A 23,168-nucleotide genomic window follows, 5' to 3' on the forward strand; every position below is an offset into this window, starting at 1 on the left:
TTTTTGACAAAGTGGCCTCCATTTCGACAAATTTGATCAAATCTCAAGACAAAACAGTCGGCCATTTTGGTCCAAATTTTGAAAAAAAATATGTACGTGTAACCCAATATACATGATCATCATATAAAGTTTGATTGAAATCACCCTATTCAGCTTCGGGAAACAGTTCCAGACACGTTACAGACTGTGAATTTATGATATTAAATAAAATGGCCGCCATTTCGACAAATTTGATCAAATCCAAAAACAAAACATGGTGTTGTATTGTCTTGAAGTATAGTACCTATGTACAAACATTCAAGTAAATCAGGCGATATCTTTCAGAGGAATCAGCACAAAAATAAAAAATAAATGAAATGGCTGTGAGTCGGCCATTTTGGACCGAATCTTGAAAAAAAAGTGACGTGCACCAATAACCCAATATGCATGATCACCATACAAAGTTTGATTGAAATCGCCCTGTTCACGTTTAAATATCGGAATTTAGCAAATTTGAGGGACAAAATGGCTGCCAGTCAGCCATATTTAATTGAATCGTAACGAAAATTGGCATATGTAGGTCATTATAGATTGTCTGTATACCAAGTTTGAACGAGATCGGTCAAAGGCTGTCTGATAAATGGATCCAGAAGGACGGACAGAACCGTTTTCGGACTTCGTCCGAACTGGGACTAAAAAGGTTCATCGGTAGTCCGAAAAATAAGAAGAGAAAGTGTGCATCGTCCCCACATCCTGTTACAAAGCAACAAAAGATCACTGACATTGTAACCAAAAGGGCTAAAATGCAGGTGACTGCTACATGTACTAAAGTGGCTTATGACGGTGGAATGGTTGGTGCAAGTGAGGTGGGTGGTGAGAGTGGAATGGTTGCTGCAAGTGAGGTGGGTGGTGAGAGTGGAATGGTTGGTGAATGTGGGTTGGGTGGTGAGAATGAGATGATAGGTATGAGTGAGGTGGGTGGTGAGAATGAGATGGTAGGTGTGAGTGAGGTGGGTGGTGATTGTGGAATGGTTGGTGAAAGTGAGGAGGGTGGTGAGAGTGGAATGGTTGGTGAATGTGGGTTGGGTGGTGAGAATGAGATAGTAGGTGTGAGTGAGGTGAGTGGTGAAAGTGAGGTGGGTGGTGAGAATAAGATGGGTGATGAGAGTCGGATTGTAGGTCAGAACGAGATTGCTTTGTAAGAGTCTGATGTAAAACATTTGCTGACAAAAAATTTTCCCATTTATTTTAATATTTATTTTATTACATTTTATTTATTTTTGACTCCCGTGTGCGAAGCACACAAATTTGGGAGTCTTTGCAGTTACTCTGTCTGTATGTGTGATCTGATATCTCAAGAACAGTTTGTTGGTTTTTAATGAAACTTGGTGAATAGCAATCTGATTAAAATCTGATGTAGTATACGGGCTTTAATTATTTTGGCTATAAACTTATTTTAATTTTATTTTGTATTACTTTTGTTATTAATGCCCTTTTATCTCATTATTTTACTTTGATTTTGATTTTGTGATTTTTTTTAATTCCGCCCTACCTACATCTGATCCGACGCCTATGTAACGAGATTTCAACGAGACCCACTATCGACGATTTTAGTCAACGAATCACATACCTCCTTCTATAGCGCACATGATGACGTCACCGGGTGGCAAACACACTCAAATAAAATGGCGGATTATACCGACGTTAGCGACCGTGAATAACACGGCTTTTCGGTAAGTTTATCATTGTCAAATGCAACGAAAGTCATTTTTATGTTAATATTGTGACTCGAATGGTTCGACTTTAGATCGTTATTCCACATAGTTATTCTGGGAGTGTTGATTTTGTTTCCACCGGTTTGACCAAACACCAGTGTCTTTTTCCAGTCGCCTGCCCTGGAGACGGGTGATGTTTTGTTGACGAAGCTGTAAATATTCATCAAATTGTATCAACATTTTGTACATTATACAATAACTCTTTATTAAAATAATTGAGCTGATTTGGACTGGAATAAAATATTTTTTATTTGGAACACATTGCAATTGATCAGGAAATATTTGTTTGCTCCAATTTTCTGCGTCGATGCTGTGAGCCGGTGACCGTTATACAATTTAAAATCAGTTTGCATTGTTTACTATAGCTGTTTACAGTGTTCTAATCATTACGATTTACTTATTTTTTTGCTTCCATTCTAGATAATTATGCTCAGTGATGTAAAATTGTAGCGATGACTGAATGAACGAATCTTGGCTGGCGAAGATGTATCTGGAAGTGTACACATTTGTTGGAAGTGAAAAAAATATTCAATGTAATGACAAAAATTGTAAAATGCTGTGGAATTTCTTTTGCAAATAAAAATATACTAACAATTTTCTATTAATGGTTTATTCAAGTGGGCAAAATATAATGTACAGAAAGATTGCCGGTATACACTGAAAAGTAAGCAACCAACAGCCTGTATAAAAGGGGGGCTGTGATTGGCTGTTACTTACGCAAGATTTGAACGGGACTTACATAGGCGTCGGATCAGATGTAGGTAGGGCGGAATTAAAAAAAAAAAAATCTCATAATCAAAGTAAAATAATAAAATAAAAGGGCATCAATAACAAATATAATAAAAAATAAAATTAAAATAAGTTTATAGCCAAAATAATTAAAGCCCGTACACTACATCAGATTTTAATCAGATTGGGTGAATAGATGCTCTGGGCTAATACGCAGATTTGATTAGGTTTTCATTAGTCAATTTTCGCTTTTCCACTGATATCTCAGGTACTAATCATCACATTTCAATGAAACTTGCATAGATACATAGGACGATGCACAGACAAATATACTAATTACCTAATTTGCGTAATTACTCAATTTTTAGCTTTTGATATTTCAAGTACTATGACTTCATTTCTTTTCAATGAATCTTGGTACATAGATGTTCTAGGACAATACATAGACCTGATTAGTTTTGGTTTAAGATCATATTAATTACTTAATTTGCATAATAAATCATAATTTTTGATTATAATCACATTTCAATGAAACTTTGTACATAGATGGTCTGTGACAGTACTTATCTTAATTTAATGAATCTGGGTACATATATACTCTAACACAATGTGATGATCAAGTTAGTTTTAGGTTTATATACATCTACAATAATTATATAATATCCAAAATAATATAAATTTATAATAATTTACTTTTCAGCTTTCAATTAATTTAGTTATGATTAAACATCACATTATAATGAAACTTTGTACATGTGCACCCTGGAACAATATACAGACCTAAATCTATACATAATAATTTCTCAATTTGTATAATAATTCATTTGGTTCATTGAGGTAATCCACAGACATGATTAGTTTAATGCATATTGATTACCTATGATTAGCCCATTTCTGATATTAAACAAAAATCAGATTTAAATTGAATTCATCGCAGAAGTGCTCTGGAACTAATTAGAATAAAAACCATGGATGAAAAATCAAATGTATTTTCTGTATGTATTATAAATTGTGATAATTTGAATCACATTTTTTCATGATATGCATCTCAAATAGCAGACGTAGGTTTGCTTGCAAATTTTTTTTTCAGGAGTTCATCATATCCAACATTTTTTTTTCATTATCTTCAACGGTGGTAGAAAAGACTTGCTATTTTACTGCTATTTTACATTTTTTTGACAAAGTGGCCTCCATTTCGACAAATTTGATCAAATCTCAAGACAAAACAGTCGGCCATTTTGGTCCAAATTTTGAAAAAAAATATGTACGTGTAACCCAATATACATGATCATCATATAAAGTTTGATTGAAATCACCCTATTCAGCTTCGGGAAACAGTTCCAGACACGTTACAGACTGTGAATTTATGATATTAAATAAAATGGCCGCCATTTCGACAAATTTGATCAAATCCAAAAACAAAACATGGTGTTGTATTGTCTTGAAGTATAGTACCTATGTACAAACATTCAAGTAAATCAGGCGATATCTTTCAGAGGAATCAGCACAAAAATAAAAAATAAATGAAATGGCTGTGAGTCGGCCATTTTGGACCGAATCTTGAAAAAAAAGTGACGTGCACCAATAACCCAATATGCATGATCACCATACAAAGTTTGATTGAAATCGCCCTGTTCACGTTTAAATATCGGAATTTAGCAAATTTGAGGGACAAAATGGCTGCCAGTCAGCCATATTTAATTGAATCGTAACGAAAATTGGCATATGTAGGTCATTATAGATTGTCTGTATACCAAGTTTGAACGAGATCGGTCAAAGGCTGTCTGATAAATGGATCCAGAAGGACGGACAGAACCGTTTTCGGACTTCGTCCGAACTGGGACTAAAAAGGTTCATCGGTAGTCCGAAAAATAAGAAGAGAAAGTGTGCATCGTCCCCACATCCTGTTACAAAGCAACAAAAGATCACTGACATTGTAACCAAAAGGGCTAAAATGCAGGTGACTGCTACATGTACTAAAGTGGCTTATGACGGTGGAATGGTTGGTGCAAGTGAGGTGGGTGGTGAGAGTGGAATGGTTGCTGCAAGTGAGGTGGGTGGTGAGAGTGGAATGGTTGGTGAATGTGGGTTGGGTGGTGAGAATGAGATGATAGGTATGAGTGAGGTGGGTGGTGAGAATGAGATGGTAGGTGTGAGTGAGGTGGGTGGTGATTGTGGAATGGTTGGTGAAAGTGAGGAGGGTGGTGAGAGTGGAATGGTTGGTGAATGTGGGTTGGGTGGTGAGAATGAGATAGTAGGTGTGAGTGAGGTGAGTGGTGAAAGTGAGGTGGGTGGTGAGAATAAGATGGGTGATGAGAGTCGGATTGTAGGTCAGAACGAGATTGCTTTGTAAGAGTCTGATGTAAAACATTTGCTGACAAAAAATTTTCCCATTTATTTTAATATTTATTTTATTACATTTTATTTATTTTTGACTCCCGTGTGCGAAGCACACAAATTTGGGAGTCTTTGCAGTTACTCTGTCTGTATGTGTGATCTGATATCTCAAGAACAGTTTGTTGGTTTTTAATGAAACTTGGTGAATAGCAATCTGATTAAAATCTGATGTAGTATACGGGCTTTAATTATTTTGGCTATAAACTTATTTTAATTTTATTTTGTATTACTTTTGTTATTAATGCCCTTTTATCTCATTATTTTACTTTGATTTTGATTTTGTGATTTTTTTTAATTCCGCCCTACCTACATCTGATCCGACGCCTATGTAACGAGATTTCAACGAGACCCACTATCGACGATTTTAGTCAACGAATCACATACCTCCTTCTATAGCGCACATGATGACGTCACCGGGTGGCAAACACACTCAAATAAAATGGCGGATTATACCGACGTTAGCGACCGTGAATAACACGGCTTTTCGGTAAGTTTATCATTGTCAAATGCAACGAAAGTCATTTTTATGTTAATATTGTGACTCGAATGGTTCGACTTTAGATCGTTATTCCACATAGTTATTCTGGGAGTGTTGATTTTGTTTCCACCGGTTTGACCAAACACCAGTGTCTTTTTCCAGTCGCCTGCCCTGGAGACGGGTGATGTTTTGTTGACGAAGCTGTAAATATTCATCAAATTGTATCAACATTTTGTACATTATACAATAACTCTTTATTAAAATAATTGAGCTGATTTGGACTGGAATAAAATATTTTTTATTTGGAACACATTGCAATTGATCAGGAAATATTTGTTTGCTCCAATTTTCTGCGTCGATGCTGTGAGCCGGTGACCGTTATACAATTTAAAATCAGTTTGCATTGTTTACTATAGCTGTTTACAGTGTTCTAATCATTACGATTTACTTATTTTTTTGCTTCCATTCTAGATAATTATGCTCAGTGATGTAAAATTGTAGCGATGACTGAATGAACGAATCTTGGCTGGCGAAGATGTATCTGGAAGTGTACACATTTGTTGGAAGTGAAAAAAATATTCAATGTAATGACAAAAATTGTAAAATGCTGTGGAATTTCTTTTGCAAATAAAAATATACTAACAATTTTCTATTAATGGTTTATTCAAGTGGGCAAAATATAATGTACAGAAAGATTGCCGGTATACACTGAAAAGTAAGCAACCAACAGCCTGTATAAAAGGGGGGCTGTGATTGGCTGTTACTTACGCAAGATTTGAACGGGACTTACATAGGCGTCGGATCAGATGTAGGTAGGGCGGAATTAAAAAAAAAAAAATCTCATAATCAAAGTAAAATAATAAAATAAAAGGGCATCAATAACAAATATAATAAAAAATAAAATTAAAATAAGTTTATAGCCAAAATAATTAAAGCCCGTACACTACATCAGATTTTAATCAGATTGGGTGAATAGATGCTCTGGGCTAATACGCAGATTTGATTAGGTTTTCATTAGTCAATTTTCGCTTTTCCACTGATATCTCAGGTACTAATCATCACATTTCAATGAAACTTGCATAGATACATAGGACGATGCACAGACAAATATACTAATTACCTAATTTGCGTAATTACTCAATTTTTAGCTTTTGATATTTCAAGTACTATGACTTCATTTCTTTTCAATGAATCTTGGTACATAGATGTTCTAGGACAATACATAGACCTGATTAGTTTTGGTTTAAGATCATATTAATTACTTAATTTGCATAATAAATCATAATTTTTGATTATAATCACATTTCAATGAAACTTTGTACATAGATGGTCTGTGACAGTACTTATCTTAATTTAATGAATCTGGGTACATATATACTCTAACACAATGTGATGATCAAGTTAGTTTTAGGTTTATATACATCTACAATAATTATATAATATCCAAAATAATATAAATTTATAATAATTTACTTTTCAGCTTTCAATTAATTTAGTTATGATTAAACATCACATTATAATGAAACTTTGTACATGTGCACCCTGGAACAATATACAGACCTAAATCTATACATAATAATTTCTCAATTTGTATAATAATTCATTTGGTTCATTGAGGTAATCCACAGACATGATTAGTTTAATGCATATTGATTACCTATGATTAGCCCATTTCTGATATTAAACAAAAATCAGATTTAAATTGAATTCATCGCAGAAGTGCTCTGGAACTAATTAGAATAAAAACCATGGATGAAAAATCAAATGTATTTTCTGTATGTATTATAAATTGTGATAATTTGAATCACATTTTTTCATGATATGCATCTCAAATAGCAGACGTAGGTTTGCTTGCAAATTTTTTTTTCAGGAGTTCATCATATCCAACATTTTTTTTTCATTATCTTCAACGGTGGTAGAAAAGACTTGCTATTTTACTGCTATTTTACATTTTTTTGACAAAGTGGCCTCCATTTCGACAAATTTGATCAAATCTCAAGACAAAACAGTCGGCCATTTTGGTCCAAATTTTGAAAAAAAATATGTACGTGTAACCCAATATACATGATCATCATATAAAGTTTGATTGAAATCACCCTATTCAGCTTCGGGAAACAGTTCCAGACACGTTACAGACTGTGAATTTATGATATTAAATAAAATGGCCGCCATTTCGACAAATTTGATCAAATCCAAAAACAAAACATGGTGTTGTATTGTCTTGAAGTATAGTACCTATGTACAAACATTCAAGTAAATCAGGCGATATCTTTCAGAGGAATCAGCACAAAAATAAAAAATAAATGAAATGGCTGTGAGTCGGCCATTTTGGACCGAATCTTGAAAAAAAAGTGACGTGCACCAATAACCCAATATGCATGATCACCATACAAAGTTTGATTGAAATCGCCCTGTTCACGTTTAAATATCGGAATTTAGCAAATTTGAGGGACAAAATGGCTGCCAGTCAGCCATATTTAATTGAATCGTAACGAAAATTGGCATATGTAGGTCATTATAGATTGTCTGTATACCAAGTTTGAACGAGATCGGTCAAAGGCTGTCTGATAAATGGATCCAGAAGGACGGACAGAACCGTTTTCGGACTTCGTCCGAACTGGGACTAAAAAGGTTCATCGGTAGTCCGAAAAATAAGAAGAGAAAGTGTGCATCGTCCCCACATCCTGTTACAAAGCAACAAAAGATCACTGACATTGTAACCAAAAGGGCTAAAATGCAGGTGACTGCTACATGTACTAAAGTGGCTTATGACGGTGGAATGGTTGGTGCAAGTGAGGTGGGTGGTGAGAGTGGAATGGTTGCTGCAAGTGAGGTGGGTGGTGAGAGTGGAATGGTTGGTGAATGTGGGTTGGGTGGTGAGAATGAGATGATAGGTATGAGTGAGGTGGGTGGTGAGAATGAGATGGTAGGTGTGAGTGAGGTGGGTGGTGATTGTGGAATGGTTGGTGAAAGTGAGGAGGGTGGTGAGAGTGGAATGGTTGGTGAATGTGGGTTGGGTGGTGAGAATGAGATAGTAGGTGTGAGTGAGGTGAGTGGTGAAAGTGAGGTGGGTGGTGAGAATAAGATGGGTGATGAGAGTCGGATTGTAGGTCAGAACGAGATTGCTTTGTAAGAGTCTGATGTAAAACATTTGCTGACAAAAAATTTTCCCATTTATTTTAATATTTATTTTATTACATTTTATTTATTTTTGACTCCCGTGTGCGAAGCACACAAATTTGGGAGTCTTTGCAGTTACTCTGTCTGTATGTGTGATCTGATATCTCAAGAACAGTTTGTTGGTTTTTAATGAAACTTGGTGAATAGCAATCTGATTAAAATCTGATGTAGTATACGGGCTTTAATTATTTTGGCTATAAACTTATTTTAATTTTATTTTGTATTACTTTTGTTATTAATGCCCTTTTATCTCATTATTTTACTTTGATTTTGATTTTGTGATTTTTTTTAATTCCGCCCTACCTACATCTGATCCGACGCCTATGTAACGAGATTTCAACGAGACCCACTATCGACGATTTTAGTCAACGAATCACATACCTCCTTCTATAGCGCACATGATGACGTCACCGGGTGGCAAACACACTCAAATAAAATGGCGGATTATACCGACGTTAGCGACCGTGAATAACACGGCTTTTCGGTAAGTTTATCATTGTCAAATGCAACGAAAGTCATTTTTATGTTAATATTGTGACTCGAATGGTTCGACTTTAGATCGTTATTCCACATAGTTATTCTGGGAGTGTTGATTTTGTTTCCACCGGTTTGACCAAACACCAGTGTCTTTTTCCAGTCGCCTGCCCTGGAGACGGGTGATGTTTTGTTGACGAAGCTGTAAATATTCATCAAATTGTATCAACATTTTGTACATTATACAATAACTCTTTATTAAAATAATTGAGCTGATTTGGACTGGAATAAAATATTTTTTATTTGGAACACATTGCAATTGATCAGGAAATATTTGTTTGCTCCAATTTTCTGCGTCGATGCTGTGAGCCGGTGACCGTTATACAATTTAAAATCAGTTTGCATTGTTTACTATAGCTGTTTACAGTGTTCTAATCATTACGATTTACTTATTTTTTTGCTTCCATTCTAGATAATTATGCTCAGTGATGTAAAATTGTAGCGATGACTGAATGAACGAATCTTGGCTGGCGAAGATGTATCTGGAAGTGTACACATTTGTTGGAAGTGAAAAAAATATTCAATGTAATGACAAAAATTGTAAAATGCTGTGGAATTTCTTTTGCAAATAAAAATATACTAACAATTTTCTATTAATGGTTTATTCAAGTGGGCAAAATATAATGTACAGAAAGATTGCCGGTATACACTGAAAAGTAAGCAACCAACAGCCTGTATAAAAGGGGGGCTGTGATTGGCTGTTACTTACGCAAGATTTGAACGGGACTTACATAGGCGTCGGATCAGATGTAGGTAGGGCGGAATTAAAAAAAAAAAAATCTCATAATCAAAGTAAAATAATAAAATAAAAGGGCATCAATAACAAATATAATAAAAAATAAAATTAAAATAAGTTTATAGCCAAAATAATTAAAGCCCGTACACTACATCAGATTTTAATCAGATTGGGTGAATAGATGCTCTGGGCTAATACGCAGATTTGATTAGGTTTTCATTAGTCAATTTTCGCTTTTCCACTGATATCTCAGGTACTAATCATCACATTTCAATGAAACTTGCATAGATACATAGGACGATGCACAGACAAATATACTAATTACCTAATTTGCGTAATTACTCAATTTTTAGCTTTTGATATTTCAAGTACTATGACTTCATTTCTTTTCAATGAATCTTGGTACATAGATGTTCTAGGACAATACATAGACCTGATTAGTTTTGGTTTAAGATCATATTAATTACTTAATTTGCATAATAAATCATAATTTTTGATTATAATCACATTTCAATGAAACTTTGTACATAGATGGTCTGTGACAGTACTTATCTTAATTTAATGAATCTGGGTACATATATACTCTAACACAATGTGATGATCAAGTTAGTTTTAGGTTTATATACATCTACAATAATTATATAATATCCAAAATAATATAAATTTATAATAATTTACTTTTCAGCTTTCAATTAATTTAGTTATGATTAAACATCACATTATAATGAAACTTTGTACATGTGCACCCTGGAACAATATACAGACCTAAATCTATACATAATAATTTCTCAATTTGTATAATAATTCATTTGGTTCATTGAGGTAATCCACAGACATGATTAGTTTAATGCATATTGATTACCTATGATTAGCCCATTTCTGATATTAAACAAAAATCAGATTTAAATTGAATTCATCGCAGAAGTGCTCTGGAACTAATTAGAATAAAAACCATGGATGAAAAATCAAATGTATTTTCTGTATGTATTATAAATTGTGATAATTTGAATCACATTTTTTCATGATATGCATCTCAAATAGCAGACGTAGGTTTGCTTGCAAATTTTTTTTTCAGGAGTTCATCATATCCAACATTTTTTTTTCATTATCTTCAACGGTGGTAGAAAAGACTTGCTATTTTACTGCTATTTTACATTTTTTTGACAAAGTGGCCTCCATTTCGACAAATTTGATCAAATCTCAAGACAAAACAGTCGGCCATTTTGGTCCAAATTTTGAAAAAAAATATGTACGTGTAACCCAATATACATGATCATCATATAAAGTTTGATTGAAATCACCCTATTCAGCTTCGGGAAACAGTTCCAGACACGTTACAGACTGTGAATTTATGATATTAAATAAAATGGCCGCCATTTCGACAAATTTGATCAAATCCAAAAACAAAACATGGTGTTGTATTGTCTTGAAGTATAGTACCTATGTACAAACATTCAAGTAAATCAGGCGATATCTTTCAGAGGAATCAGCACAAAAATAAAAAATAAATGAAATGGCTGTGAGTCGGCCATTTTGGACCGAATCTTGAAAAAAAAGTGACGTGCACCAATAACCCAATATGCATGATCACCATACAAAGTTTGATTGAAATCGCCCTGTTCACGTTTAAATATCGGAATTTAGCAAATTTGAGGGACAAAATGGCTGCCAGTCAGCCATATTTAATTGAATCGTAACGAAAATTGGCATATGTAGGTCATTATAGATTGTCTGTATACCAAGTTTGAACGAGATCGGTCAAAGGCTGTCTGATAAATGGATCCAGAAGGACGGACAGAACCGTTTTCGGACTTCGTCCGAACTGGGACTAAAAAGGTTCATCGGTAGTCCGAAAAATAAGAAGAGAAAGTGTGCATCGTCCCCACATCCTGTTACAAAGCAACAAAAGATCACTGACATTGTAACCAAAAGGGCTAAAATGCAGGTGACTGCTACATGTACTAAAGTGGCTTATGACGGTGGAATGGTTGGTGCAAGTGAGGTGGGTGGTGAGAGTGGAATGGTTGCTGCAAGTGAGGTGGGTGGTGAGAGTGGAATGGTTGGTGAATGTGGGTTGGGTGGTGGGAATGAGATGATAGGTATGAGTGAGGTGGGTGGTGAGAATGAGATGGTAGGTGTGAGTGAGGTGGGTGGTGATTGTGGAATGGTTGGTGAAAGTGAGGAGGGTGGTGAGAGTGGAATGGTTGGTGAATGTGGGTTGGGTGGTGAGAATGAGATAGTAGGTGTGAGTGAGGTGAGTGGTGAAAGTGAGGTGGGTGGTGAGAATAAGATGGGTGATGAGAGTCGGATTGTAGGTCAGAACGAGATTGCTTTGTAAGAGTCTGATGTAAAACATTTGCTGACAAAAAATTTTCCCATTTATTTTAATATTTATTTTATTACATTTTATTTATTTTTGACTCCCGTGTGCGAAGCACACAAATTTGGGAGTCTTTGCAGTTACTCTGTCTGTATGTGTGATCTGATATCTCAAGAACAGTTTGTTGGTTTTTAATGAAACTTGGTGAATAGCAATCTGATTAAAATCTGATGTAGTATACGGGCTTTAATTATTTTGGCTATAAACTTATTTTAATTTTATTTTGTATTACTTTTGTTATTAATGCCCTTTTATCTCATTATTTTACTTTGATTTTGATTTTGTGATTTTTTTTAATTCCGCCCTACCTACATCTGATCCGACGCCTATGTAACGAGATTTCAACGAGACCCACTATCGACGATTTTAGTCAACGAATCACATACCTCCTTCTATAGCGCACATGATGACGTCACCGGGTGGCAAACACACTCAAATAAAATGGCGGATTATACCGACGTTAGCGACCGTGAATAACACGGCTTTTCGGTAAGTTTATCATTGTCAAATGCAACGAAAGTCATTTTTATGTTAATATTGTGACTCGAATGGTTCGACTTTAGATCGTTATTCCACATAGTTATTCTGGGAGTGTTGATTTTGTTTCCACCGGTTTGACCAAACACCAGTGTCTTTTTCCAGTCGCCTGCCCTGGAGACGGGTGATGTTTTGTTGACGAAGCTGTAAATATTCATCAAATTGTATCAACATTTTGTACATTATACAATAACTCTTTATTAAAATAATTGAGCTGATTTGGACTGGAATAAAATATTTTTTATTTGGAACACATTGCAATTGATCAGGAAATATTTGTTTGCTCCAATTTTCTGCGTCGATGCTGTGAGCCGGTGACCGTTATACAATTTAAAATCAGTTTGCATTGTTTACTATAGCTGTTTACAGTGTTCTAATCATTACGATTTACTTATTTTTTTGCTTCCATTCTAGATAATTATGCTCAGTGATGTAAAATTGTAGCGATGACTGAATGAACGAATCTTGGCTGGCGAAGATGTATCTGGAAGTGTACACATTTGTTGGAAGTGAAAAAAATATTCAATGTAATGACAAAAATTGTAAAATGCTGTGGAATTTCTTTTGCAAATAAAAATATACTAACAATTTTCTATTAATGGTTTATTCAAGTGGGCAAAATATAATGTACAGAAAGATTGCCGGTATACACTGAAAAGTAAGCAACCAACAGCCTGTATAAAAGGGGGGCTGTGATTGGCTGTTACTTACGCAAGATTTGAACGGGACTTACATAGGCGTCGGATCAGATGTAGGTAGGGCGGAATTAAAAAAAAAAAATCTCATAATCAAAGTAAAATAATAAAATAAAAGGGCATCAATAACAAATATAATAAAAAATAAAATTAAAATAAGTTTATAGCCAAAATAATTAAAGCCCGTACACTACATCAGATTTTAATCAGATTGGGTGAATAGATGCTCTGGGCTAATACGCAGATTTGATTAGGTTTTCATTAGTCAATTTTCGCTTTTCCACTGATATCTCAGGTACTAATCATCACATTTCAATGAAACTTGCATAGATACATAGGACGATGCACAGACAAATATACTAATTACCTAATTTGCGTAATTACTCAATTTTTAGCTTTTGATATTTCAAGTACTATGACTTCATTTCTTTTCAATGAATCTTGGTACATAGATGTTCTAGGACAATACATAGACCTGATTAGTTTTGGTTTAAGATCATATTAATTACTTAATTTGCATAATAAATCATAATTTTTGATTATAATCACATTTCAATGAAACTTTGTACATAGATGGTCTGTGACAGTACTTATCTTAATTTAATGAATCTGGGTACATATATACTCTAACACAATGTGATGATCAAGTTAGTTTTAGGTTTATATACATCTACAATAATTATATAATATCCAAAATAATATAAATTTATAATAATTTACTTTTCAGCTTTCAATTAATTTAGTTATGATTAAACATCACATTATAATGAAACTTTGTACATGTGCACCCTGGAACAATATACAGACCTAAATCTATACATAATAATTTCTCAATTTGTATAATAATTCATTTGGTTCATTGAGGTAATCCACAGACATGATTAGTTTAATGCATATTGATTACCTATGATTAGCCCATTTCTGATATTAAACAAAAATCAGATTTAAATTGAATTCATCGCAGAAGTGCTCTGGAACTAATTAGAATAAAAACCATGGATGAAAAATCAAATGTATTTTCTGTATGTATTATAAATTGTGATAATTTGAATCACATTTTTTCATGATATGCATCTCAAATAGCAGACAAAAATTAGTTGCCAAGTTTCTTGTTTGAAAAGCAAATCTTAAATTTTGAATTAATTTTAATGCGTCTCCAATACTCTCAGCACCCAAGAGTTCTTTCTAAGCTTCCTTTGATATTTATTTTATTTGTACTTGTTTAATATGACATGGTTCCATGCAATCATGAATGTATCTTGTCTATTATTGTGGTCACATAATATACTGTGAAATGCTTTATTTGCACTGGCATTTTATTTTCCCTGTTTTGCCTGTAGTCAATTTCCTGCAAAATAAATTCCAGTGAAAATGCAGCTTTCTCTAAACGTTGCATTGAGTCTTAATACAACATAGTGAAAATTAGATCCACACAATGCCAGAAAGCTGTTTTCAGCGAAAATAAATTCCTGAGAAAATAAAGTATTTTACAGTAGTCAGCAATATTGCAAGCAACTTTTCTAACAATGTTTCTGTTTTAGTCTGTAAATGTATTTAAACTAAAACAGCTAAATTGTCAGAGATGTTGCATGCAATACCGCATTTGCTCTATTAGTTTCTATGGTCAAAATACATCATATTTTAATAAATCAGTATACAATCAATGCAATTATTGCCGTACATGTGCTTCTATTGGAGATGCTCTTCTAATAGAGCATGTATGGTATACAATCTAAATGCAACCAGAGTGAAATTGTTTTTGAAATTAATATTGAAATGCAGATGTTAATTTTCCCTCTGCTATTATTTAATCCACAAACCAGAATTATTGACATCCATTTATATATGACCTAGTTTCTTCTTGTACTATGTGCCCCCTTATCTTGGCAGGAAGAATTGCCATATTTTTATGACGCAGTAATTTAAGTGAATCTACCGTGTTTAGAGATGACACGACAACAGCTGATGGAAACATTTTTTTCCCGAAGTCATATAGTGACAAATATTTTTTTTTACACTGGTGAAGCAGAAATTTTTTTTTTTTTTTTTTGAAGAACCCTTCACTTTGCAATTTTGTTTTTTTTTGTTTCTGACCCCCCCCCCTCAAAAATCAAATGGTCCAACCCTTACCATAATAAACAGAATTATAAACACACCATTTATTTCATTCGAATATGTTGAAGCAGAAAATTCAAATTACATATTTTGGGTGTCGTCAATGTCAACAAAATTGAGCAGTTGGGTTAGAGAATAAAGTGGAGCAAAATAGTAAAATACAAACTTTGAAACTTCCCGCCGCGACTAACGTGAACTAACATGAACGATGACAATATCACATACCTCGTTTTTGAAAGTGAAAATAAGAAATTGAACTGCATAAATTTAATGATCAAGAACTGTACCTGAAATCCAGTCAAGCATTTGATCAACTTCTTCAAATCTTTTTCAGCTCTCTTGTCAAAATAGGCCATTTTGTTTCTATTTTATATTTTAACCTTTGACCCGCAAACTCCCATATCCTCATTCATGTGTTTGGAATACATTTACTCCACTTCTACCCACAAGGCAGTTCATCGCTCTCTTTCCCGTCACCGCCATCATGGGTGAGTTGGGTTGTGTAGTAATGAAATAAAATATCCGTCTCAATCTACTAGATATTATTACCATCACTCTCTTAGATCTTTATTAAACAATTGTTGAATACATTGTGTATCGCTTCGAATAAGATTTTTCTCATAATATTCAAGAAAAAGATAAAAACTTCGTCGCTTTTGATAAGACATGTTCATGTTGTCTGTACTTGTGATTTGTGTGTTTTTGGTTTCGTGGGGATCTGTGTAGTTGTTAACTCTTGTGCATTTACTTCTTCGTCGCACGACACGTGCAGGCACAAACGTAATTCACTGTTCTTTGTATTTTTTGATGATCATGTACGCAATTTGATTCCACTGATAGATTGTTTTCTATGCAGGTATTTCACGTGATCACTGGCATAAGCGAAGAAAAACTGGTGGCAAGCAGAAGGCCATCAGAAAGAAGAGAAAGTTTGAACTTGGACGACCAGCAGCAAACACCAAGGTAACATTTTCTACCAAAAAACTAAATGTTATGCCATGATGTACGAGTGTATACCGTATTTGCTCTATTATCGTTCAGCCTACAATAATGTAATTTGTTTATAGTTTGTTTCTATATTGGAGATGTGCTGCTCAGTCATACAGCAAATTCCATATGTGCAAAAGTTTAAACGAAATAAACTGATCATGAAAACTGCTATCTCTTCCTTTTAGAGCGTTTATGGGGGCGTTTGTTATGACTTTGCATTCCTCCATTGGAAACATGCAAATTAAAAGTTCCACTATATTTTGAAGGGTGTAAAGGCTTTAACAAGTGTTACAGAAGTCTGTGGCTAGTTGGCACATTTCAGGAGACTGACTTGTAAACTTGAGATTGCCTGAATTCTGCTCATTTTTAGAAAATATGCAGGATACAGTGGCGTCAATACACCCATATTCATACTGAAATACGTACATGAGGGGGGGCAAGGGTTATTTTCGTTCAACGTAATTGCAATATTTTTTTGTTCGTGCAACGTAAATTGAAAAAATAAATTGCGTAATTCTATAATCACAGGTTAGATGTACAACGTAATCAATCAAATATTTTTTTCGTGCACAGTAAAAATGTGTCGTTTTTCTCGGTACGTACAAGAATTTACATCCAAATAAAAAGTCGTAAAGAATAATCCTGGGAAATTATATTTTCAAAACTGTAAAACAATTCACTGCAAAATTCAATTTTCACTGTAAAAAAAAAATGTCTTTTTTTCCCTCTTAAATTGTAAATTTTTATTTCCCGTAAAACTGTACCAGCTACCCCCTTCCCCCCCCCCCCTCGTACATGGCTTTGTTAACTTCACTGTATTTTGTTTTATTTAGTATTACTGGATTGTCTATTTGTTTTTCGTTGGACCTGCTCAACATGTGTTGCCACCAAGAATTAACCACACAACATTCTCATTTTCATGCACAAAAATTATGAATTTGGGCAGTATGATGAAAACTTATTTGATTTGACTCTTTAGGTATATTGCTATTGCCGTTCTGGCATAATGCTTTACCAAGGAAGACGTACTTGGTCATAGTTACACTGACTGCCCATCAGTTTCTATCAGTTCTCTGTAAACTGTCTAACATGCATTGTATGAAGATGTAATAACGTCGTTATTTTAACCCCTAGCTTGGTCCTAGGCGTATACATTTGGTGAGAGCCCGCGGTGGCAACATGAAATATCGAGCTCTGCGTGTGGATCAAGGCAACTTTTCATGGGGATCAGAATGTAAGTTGCTCACGAATTTATTAATTTTTGAATTTGTTTGCCGTACGTCTAAAATGTGTTGAAAAAAAGTACTTATTTTTAGTTCCTTCGCCATTAATGACCTCCTCTTTCGTGTTAAGTCGGTGGTCAGTGTGCGATGCATTCAAACTGTGGTTGATCTAATACTGAGGGACATGTTGAATATCAATAAAAGATTGCAATTCTCTTTCAATTAATTTTATCCAATTGTATAAATTGTAGGGCAACCATCTGAGAGTACCCTTAGTGTTTGATCTAATCAGTTTTAATCTTGCATCAATCTTAAGATGCACATAGCAAACCAATCGGCAACTTAGCTGGTAATGTTGCTGTTTCGGTGCCTGAAATTAATTAAATATGATATTTTCCTTTTTCTTAGCAACGACCCGCAAGACGCGTATTATTGATGTTGTGTACAACGCCAGTAACAATGAGTTAGTGAGAACCAAGACAGTTGTTAAAAATTGTATTGTACAAATAGATTCCACACCCTTCAGACAGTGGTATGAAGCCCATTATACTACACCCTTGGCAAGGAAAAAGGGAGCCAAACTGGTAAGATCTACATGTCTGTGTGATCGGAAATTGTGCATTACTGTTCTAGTCTGTTGGGAAGCTCTACATGCTGGGTTTCTGCTAACCCTTCATCAGTGCCAATGACAAATTTCATTTAGATTGTCACTTCTGCCACACACAAAAATAAAATTGTTATTTAAAAGAGTCATTATGCACAGAAATGTAAATTAAACGTAAGGAAAACATCTGACAAATTTATGATTCTTTATTCCTCCCCATTTGCGAATTTGAAATTGGCTAAGAAAAACATTGCTACTTTAGTGGAAGCCTACGTTTTATAGCTATCACAAGAAAATTAGTTTAGATGATATTTAAATAAAACTAGATACCTGGTATATATATTCTATAATTTGAAAATTTTGTCAATAACATCTGATTAGTAGTAAATCAATTAGTTTAAAACCATTGTCACTTAGCTACGGCACATTAACTTGTGTCTGCGCTCCCTCTGGAACTTGCTTTTGCTGGCAAACAATCAAATTAGCATACGTTTTATTTAACAGACTGAACAAGAGGAAGAAGTTCTCCACAAAAAACATTCTAAGAAAACTCAGAAAAAATATGATGAAAGAAAAAAGAATAGTGCTGTTAGCCAGATACTGACAGATCAGTTTGCTACTGGACGTTTATTGGGTGAGTAATAACTTTAAACTTGTTCAACTTTCTCATGCAACAATGATAGGCAAAAGTAGTCAAGTAAGATGAACCAGCAGTATGTAGTTTAATATGCTGGAAAGATGCATGGACACTTCATCCAACTTTGGGCAGTATGATGAAAACTTGTTTGATTTCACTCTTTAGGTATATTGCTGTTGCCGTTCTGGCATAATGCTTTACCAAGGAAGACGTACTTAGTCATAGTTACACTGACTGCCCATTACTTACACATTCAGTGATTGTTTTCATCCTATTTTTGTCAGTTTTTTTCCCTGTCTGAATAATGCCTTTAGAATGGTAGCTGTCTGTGCAATGTCTTGCTCTAAACTAGGCAATTGCAAACTTTATATATTGTCAAAGTGAAAGTAAACTTGTTTTCTCTCTACAGCATGCATTTCATCAAGGCCGGGTCAGTGTGGCCGTGCTGATGGGTACATACTTGAAGGCAAAGAATTGGAGTTCTATTTAAGGAAGATCAAAGCAAAGAAGGGCAAATAAATCTTGGTTTTTTCACTTTCAAATATAGAGCTTATTGTATTAAAGTGATCTGACTGAAATGTATTCGTCTCTTGTGATTTGTTGCTCATTGGAATACTGGGTAGCTGTGGAAAAAAATTCTTGAAAACCTCCATTATGTCACTAGCAACACTAGCAAGTAGATGTTGGCAGATTTGGGGGCAACATTGCGTGTAAGACAGCTGTACTGTCAGCCAATTGATAAACTACTAGAATATCACTGGTTAGGTTTACAAAAGAAATTCATGGCCACAGTAAGCCCAAGCTGGCCTTTGGTTTCATTTTTAATTAGTCTACTCTGGCCAATTTGATATGAAACTTTTGAGGAAAACGGGTGTTCTAATACAAGCATTTACTGACCTGGTGTGCAAGGGCTTGAGAATGTTAAAAGAAGAAAGCTAAGAATTAAAAAGCAGTGGTCTATGAGCTTACTACACTACACTATATTGTGGAAATTCAACTTGTTACTGTACAGACTAGGTCTTGGTTGGGATTAAACAATCGTAGAACTCTTGCTACTGTGATGACATTTTGAATATGCCAAAAGGGTACTAAAACATGTAAAGTTCTCCATCTTATTTGTAGGTGTTATGGGTATCGTCTTGTCATTCAACCTGCATACCAAATTTTTTTTAAAAGGGGTGAAACTCCCGCAGAAATCTAAAGCATGGCCAATTCTGAAAGAGTTTACTAATCCGAATGTCAAACCTGCTTGTATTACTAAATGAATTGCGCCTGTTCAGTTATCCTGAAAACAATCCTTCACTACAGTGTTATCATTGACTATTCACACACTGTGCAGAATTAAAGGACAGCTCATTTTGATGGGTCTGTGTGCAAGTCAATACAAACAAATTCTGAATTAGTAATTGCAAGCATTGTTTTACTACCATCAAACTTTTGAATGTAAGTATTACATGTATTTAAGGGGACTTATCACCTGTGCAGTGTTGATTTTTGACTGAATGGCTACAATTTACTGGTATAATGTGGTTACTTTATTTTGGTGGTGTGAGCTTTGTGTATGCTGGAGCACATTGACTTTTCGACAAGGTTATGGTGATGTTGGATAAGATGGAAAAATCTGAGCAACGAGTTATAATACATGTTACAAAATTAATTCTATTTATACCTATAAAGGACAAACGTGTTCAAATAGATCACTTGTATCGATTGCATTTTGCCTGTTGATTGAGTTTGTTTTGGCAATGTGTTCACTGAACTGGATAAACTTTTTTCGTTTTTGACTTTCACACTCCTGCTTCCCACATAAAGACAGGTTAAAACTTGATATGTATATGACTGAATACTAATGTGTGTTTGTTTTATACCATCCAAATTACTACAAGCAAGCTGTGGTAAAATACTCCTACATTATAGTACACAATAGCTTTAAAAAAGCACCAATCAGCATGCTGTACTTCCATTGCAGGGAACCAATCAATCTACTTGTAGAAGCAGATGATCAGTGCCCTTGTTCTGATTGGTCATTTGCTTTCATCAGCTCTCATTATGAAAATACAAATTCCCGCTGCCAATCAACTCCTGTAGCTGTGTTGTATTTTGCCAGAATATGTTTGTTGCGGAAATTAATATATTGGAAACTAAAGAATCACTAATGTGTATAGTCTTATCCCTGTATTATTTGTTTGCATTTTGTTATGTTCATTGCAATAAAATGGCCGTGCTCAACTGTACTCGTAAGATAACAAATTGTTTATAGACATTTTATAAGAAATATAACCATTTTAGAAATTTATAAGAAAAAAATTAGAGATAACAATTTATAAAAATCTTGTGAGATTATTTCTAGTTTGTTGGATTAATAAGTGTATATAACGGGAAATATTAAGAAAGCCCGAACTCGTGTGTTGCTTGAGACTGGGGTAAGTCAGAATAATTTTATCTGTTAGTAGGCAGAGTATAGCAGTATTCATATAATGGTTGATCTCAAAACCCAATACTCTGGACAGTTCAAAACATAGAACATAATTTGCATACTCTCTCGTCTCACCTGATGTCATTCTATCTATCACAGTCCTGTGGATCTACCCTTTCCAAACATGGGCTGATGGGTATATTATGATGATGATTATTATTTGCACGTATCTGTTAATCGACTTAATTAGCTCACGGTTACTAAAACAGATTTAGTAACCGTGATTAGCTGATTACTAGCGAATGGCTGTGTTATATCTGTCATCGTTTAGGCCCATGCGAGGTTCTGGACGGAACTTGGTTCAGTGATTTGGAACTAATTATGATATACAAGTAACCGTCGCTATTCGGACTACTATTTTTGACAGTTGGTATTCGCAATTATTAATATAGTGAACAATTAATCAAAAGATATGACGTGTTCAGTACTTAGTGTGATTGGCTGTATGGTTGAAGGTTACGCCCTAGAGTCTTTATACTGCTTTGTAATTGGTTAAGGTTTTGAAAGTGAATAAAGAGAGTTTTAGTTGGTCTTGGCGAGTACACGAGGAGAGACGCAGTCTAGAGTCTAGTCTTGGGCCAGCCTTGCGATAGTCTTGGAGACTTTTCCCCAGGGCGCTGTGTCTTATAGAGTACTCGACTGACCGACTAAAGACGAAAGCTGAAACGTATTTTGTTGTGTGCGTCTATTTGACTGTAAAGCTTAAGCGACTTTCCCGACCCCGTACCTCAAGGGGACGAGATATAGAGACAGAGACGAGATTCCCCCCTGACACGTGTGGAGACCCCATAGGAGAAGAATTTCCCCCTGATAATATTATCAGTCCTGGTGAAGCAATACAAAACACACTCATAACAAAATTACAATTTTTGATAGTGTTCAAAAACTAAATCTTGTTTTAAAATTTCAAGTTTGCCACTATTATGTATCTTATCAGTCTTGCATGGAAAATATTTTTCACCTTTGTTTAAACATTACGAGAAAATCCCTTTTGATATTGACAGTTGTGCAACCCAGACATGACCAAAACTATATCTTAGTAGTAAATTATTTACAAATAGCCTCCAACAATCATTGCCTTTTTCTGCCAACTCAAATTAATACTTGTAAATATTCGAGCAAAATGGTCGGGTTTTTATCTAGAATTAATTTCAGCCAAAATTTCCGCTGTTAATATATATCCTTAAAGCAAATCGTCCCAGTTCCCCCTAACAACAACGACAGCTGTGAAACCCACACCCTTCACATCAGTTATGTTACCAGTAACAACCCAAACTGCACTGTCATGAAGGATTTTCCCATCATAAATGCGTATAGAAATATCTGGTTGCAGTAGAAAATAAATAAACACTGTTCGAACCCATAACTATGATATATAGTAGATAATATTTTGTTGTGAGAGTGCTGTTTACCCTTCTTGAGTGTGTGAGGGCGCTGTTCATCCTTGAGTGTTATTTATATTTTCTTTAAATATTCATATTTCTACCTTTGAGATGTATTGTAAATTCTTTATTTTTATTATTAATTTCTGTAGAGGATATGTAATGTATTATTTCAATGTATTTTGTAATTTTGAGAAAACACTTCTTTTGCCGAGGTCATGTGACATGACAGACTCCATCTTGTAAACTTCTGTTTGCAAACACTTTTCGTTTGCTGTCTGCAATTTCACCCAGTTTCAATCTTTATCAGTCTCTAGAAGT

The 23,168-nt window shown here is 34.6% G+C and overlaps 2 protein-coding genes and 4 long non-coding RNA genes across 6 annotated transcripts in view; 5 read left to right on the plus strand and 1 right to left on the minus strand.

The window, feature by feature from the left end:
• LOC100366929 (gamma-tubulin complex component 5-like) overlaps positions 1-15,983 on the minus strand; it is a 57,888-nt gene extending 41,905 nt beyond the window's left edge. The window contains exon 1 of the mRNA XM_002738373.4: positions 15,823-15,983. Coding sequence (XP_002738419.1) covers positions 15,823-15,891 — 69 coding nt within the window. The 5' untranslated portion in view covers positions 15,892-15,983. The remainder of the gene's footprint in view (positions 1-15,822) is intronic.
• Positions 1,478-2,300, plus strand: LOC144361153 (uncharacterized). The gene is made up of 2 exons (XR_013422345.2): positions 1,478-1,712; positions 2,175-2,300. It is a non-coding gene; the product is annotated as an uncharacterized LOC144361153 (long non-coding RNA).
• LOC146734433 (uncharacterized) lies at positions 5,133-5,955 on the plus strand. The gene is made up of 2 exons (XR_014931502.1): positions 5,133-5,367; positions 5,830-5,955. It is a non-coding gene; the product is annotated as an uncharacterized LOC146734433 (long non-coding RNA).
• Positions 8,788-9,610, plus strand: LOC146734434 (uncharacterized). Its single transcript, XR_014931503.1, has 2 exons — positions 8,788-9,022; positions 9,485-9,610. It is a non-coding gene; the product is annotated as an uncharacterized LOC146734434 (long non-coding RNA).
• On the plus strand, positions 12,443-13,265 carry LOC146734435 (uncharacterized). The gene is made up of 2 exons (XR_014931504.1): positions 12,443-12,677; positions 13,140-13,265. It is a non-coding gene; the product is annotated as an uncharacterized LOC146734435 (long non-coding RNA).
• LOC100368439 (small ribosomal subunit protein eS8-like) lies at positions 15,926-19,567 on the plus strand. Its single transcript, XM_002738382.3, has 6 exons — positions 15,926-16,023; positions 16,392-16,498; positions 17,660-17,759; positions 18,157-18,332; positions 18,857-18,986; positions 19,399-19,567. Exons 1-6 carry the CDS (start codon positions 16,020-16,022, stop codon positions 19,506-19,508), a joined length of 627 nt encoding a protein of 208 aa, XP_002738428.1. The 5' UTR covers positions 15,926-16,019; the 3' UTR covers positions 19,509-19,567.
• Positions 19,568-23,168: the final 3,601 nt, after the last annotated feature.

This window comes from Saccoglossus kowalevskii, chromosome 14 (genome assembly GCF_978046115.1).
Source record: "Saccoglossus kowalevskii chromosome 14, keSacKowa6.1, whole genome shotgun sequence".
Taxonomy (NCBI): domain Eukaryota; kingdom Metazoa; phylum Hemichordata; class Enteropneusta; family Harrimaniidae; genus Saccoglossus; species Saccoglossus kowalevskii.